We start from the raw sequence: 2,768 nt of genomic DNA on the forward strand, positions 1-2,768 counted from the left end.
AGATAATGGTTTAAACGGATTTCATGTATTATTTATATTTTGCCAGAAAAAAATTCCTAAAAATTAGCTTGTTTTTTATCTCGTCAGGGTATACTAATCCCTTAAGGTGTTCTACCGTGATAATGAAGTGCGAATTTGCATGTTAATTTTTGACCACTTTTTCGAGCTCCCTGGCCCACTGTGGGATGTATTGATTATTGAGCGATAGTGTGTTATTTTACGTTCTGTTTATCTTATAGTAAAGCTTTAATCTTTTTTCTTGACAAAATGAACGTTGATAAATCTCAAACAGCTAATAATAATTTTCAAACTGAATTAACCATTACAATTTCATTAGAGTGTTGATGGCAAAAATGGGGCTAATTACAGGCTAAACAGGTGTCAAATACATCTGTTTCAACTAAAATCACCTGATTTCGATAATTCTTACAATAATAAAATGTTTCTTATAATTTAAAATTCAAGTAGGATCTTATGGCCCTTTTTTTAACGCAAAAATCGAAGATGTACAAAATATCAAAATATTGAAGCAGTTTGTATTTTCTGCATATATCTTTATATTTATTTATTATGTTTATTACAATGACTGTATTATGTTTATTCTTCTAAATGACAATTCCGTAGATGAAATTACCAACACTGACGAAGAAAAAATGGACAGTAAAGCAAAAGCATTGGAAGAATTGAACGAATTGGGAGAAACTTTACTTAAACAAAGTTTATCGGGTACAGTGTCAACTACACGCTTGTCACAAAGGTAAGCATATTTATGTATATTGAACTTTAACTCTAAATAAATTATTAAAAACCTAGAAGTCTCTGATTCAGGAAGGTCTTCTCTAGACTTGATTTCATATATGGTAGCTAATTATTTCAGGATTAGGAAGTAACGCGATACTTGTGCAATGTTATCATTACTGTTACTTTTTTTTCGATAATGATATTTTTTACTGTTTGTAACGATAATATTATTACAATAATAATGAATCCAGATTACTTCTATCGTTATTTTAGTTCTTTATTATTTTTATATATTTATTCAATGTATCACATTTTTTATTAAAGATAGAGATGGAGGTAGAAATATTTTATTTAAATCGAAATTTAAATATTGACAAATATTTTGTACCATAGACGATTTTCAAAGGGCGACATTGATAATGTGTATAATTTTTAGTTTTAATATATATATATATATATATATATATATATATGTGTGCACATGGTTCTTACATTACCAAGGCTGTACATTCCAAAACGTTTTCGAGGAAAATTTTACTAAAAAGTTATAGTTTACGTATGCTATAGTTTTTTAATAAAATTTTCCTAGATTTTACCAGATACATGCTCAATAATATTTTGAAATTGATTCGTCAACACGTAAGCTGCGTTCGCTAGTACAGTTTACATTACGTATGCTATACTTTTTTTAGTAAAATTTTCCTCGAAAGCAACGTTTTAGAATTAGCCCAAGAATACTTTAGTGACGAATAACAATAGCATCAGTGTTGCCATTACAAAAAAAATTATGAATGCGTTCAATATCAATTCAATCAATGGCGCCTCGATATTTTAAAAGTCAGTATTTTATATTTATTAGGTAGCATTTTGAACTATCTATTGTATATTATACTGAACTATCTATTGTATATTATGTAAGGTGAACTTACATAAGATAGATTTTCAGTACTAGCAGTAAAAATAATTTAATAAAATTTTTGAAAAAAATTACGCGTTTGTGAATCTAAAGATAAGTACATTAAAAAATAAAAATATGCTAATATAAAGAATTAGAAGATTTATCACGGTTTATCACAAAAGTTTAATGTATAGAAAAGCTTGTGTATGTGTGCTATATAGAGAGACTAGTTATTTAACGTTTTAAATCTTAATGTTATTACATTTGATTATTAAACAATTATAGTTTTAAAATCAAATATTTTACCATATGTTTCACAGTCAGTGGTCGAATTGATAAAGATGTGTGCTTTGAAATAGTCAGGAAGAATACCAGATTCGAACTCTGATTGACAATGAGATAATATTTTTTGCAATAAGTTCTGTGTTGTGTTTGATGCTTAAATATTATTAAGAAAGTTTTCCAGTTTTGTTTACATTATATAAAAACTTGATCGAAGGAGGAAAACCCATAAGAGTCGATTTCGGCATTTTTCACATTTTGTCCAAACTCATGAAAATCTATATTTTGAGGTCAATTACATTCGATTCGAGTGATTCCAACTTAAACGGAGCGATGGAGTTGCCATATTTATTCGGAAATCAATATTTTGATTGTCGTATTGAAAAATAATTTGAATTATTCTGGAATTATTTGAATTATTCTGGGATTATTTGAATTATTCTTTATTGAGATTACAGTTCTCAAATCTCGAATTAGCGAATCTCTTCTCTTTTGTGGATTTTTCGAGCAGTGTATTTATTTTTATCTCATTATTATGGCCCGCGGACATTGAAGCACGATCATGAGGCGAACGCTACGCGCTTTGTTTTCATTGAGTAGGTCGTACGCTAGCTGATTACTATTTCACTCCAAAATCCTGACGAATGAATCTAGACTAGAGTCCTAGAAAACAGAGATGCGACATTGAAGGATATGGTCTGATTGGCTGTCTAAATCACATGACAAAGCACCAATCAAATGATCAAAGCGCCATTTTAATTCACTATTGCACCTAATGCATCAAAATACAGCTTTGTAAAATATGTACATATAAATTATATAGAGAAAAATTAAGACAATACAAAGT

At 28.6% G+C, this 2,768-nt stretch overlaps 1 protein-coding gene across 1 annotated transcript in view; it reads left to right on the forward strand.

Annotated features, from left to right (window-relative positions):
- Positions 1-2,768, forward strand: part of LOC105456595 — a 36,264-nt gene that overhangs the window by 10,000 nt on the left and 23,496 nt on the right. Inside the window, exon 4 of the mRNA XM_011700770.1 lies at positions 625-757. Coding sequence (XP_011699072.1) covers positions 625-757 — 133 coding nt within the window. The remainder of the gene's footprint in view (positions 1-624; positions 758-2,768) is intronic.

The sequence above is a fragment of the Wasmannia auropunctata genome, unplaced genomic scaffold (assembly GCF_000956235.1).
Source record: "Wasmannia auropunctata unplaced genomic scaffold, wasmannia.A_1.0 LD336106.1, whole genome shotgun sequence".
Lineage (NCBI taxonomy): Eukaryota > Metazoa > Arthropoda > Insecta > Hymenoptera > Formicidae > Wasmannia > Wasmannia auropunctata.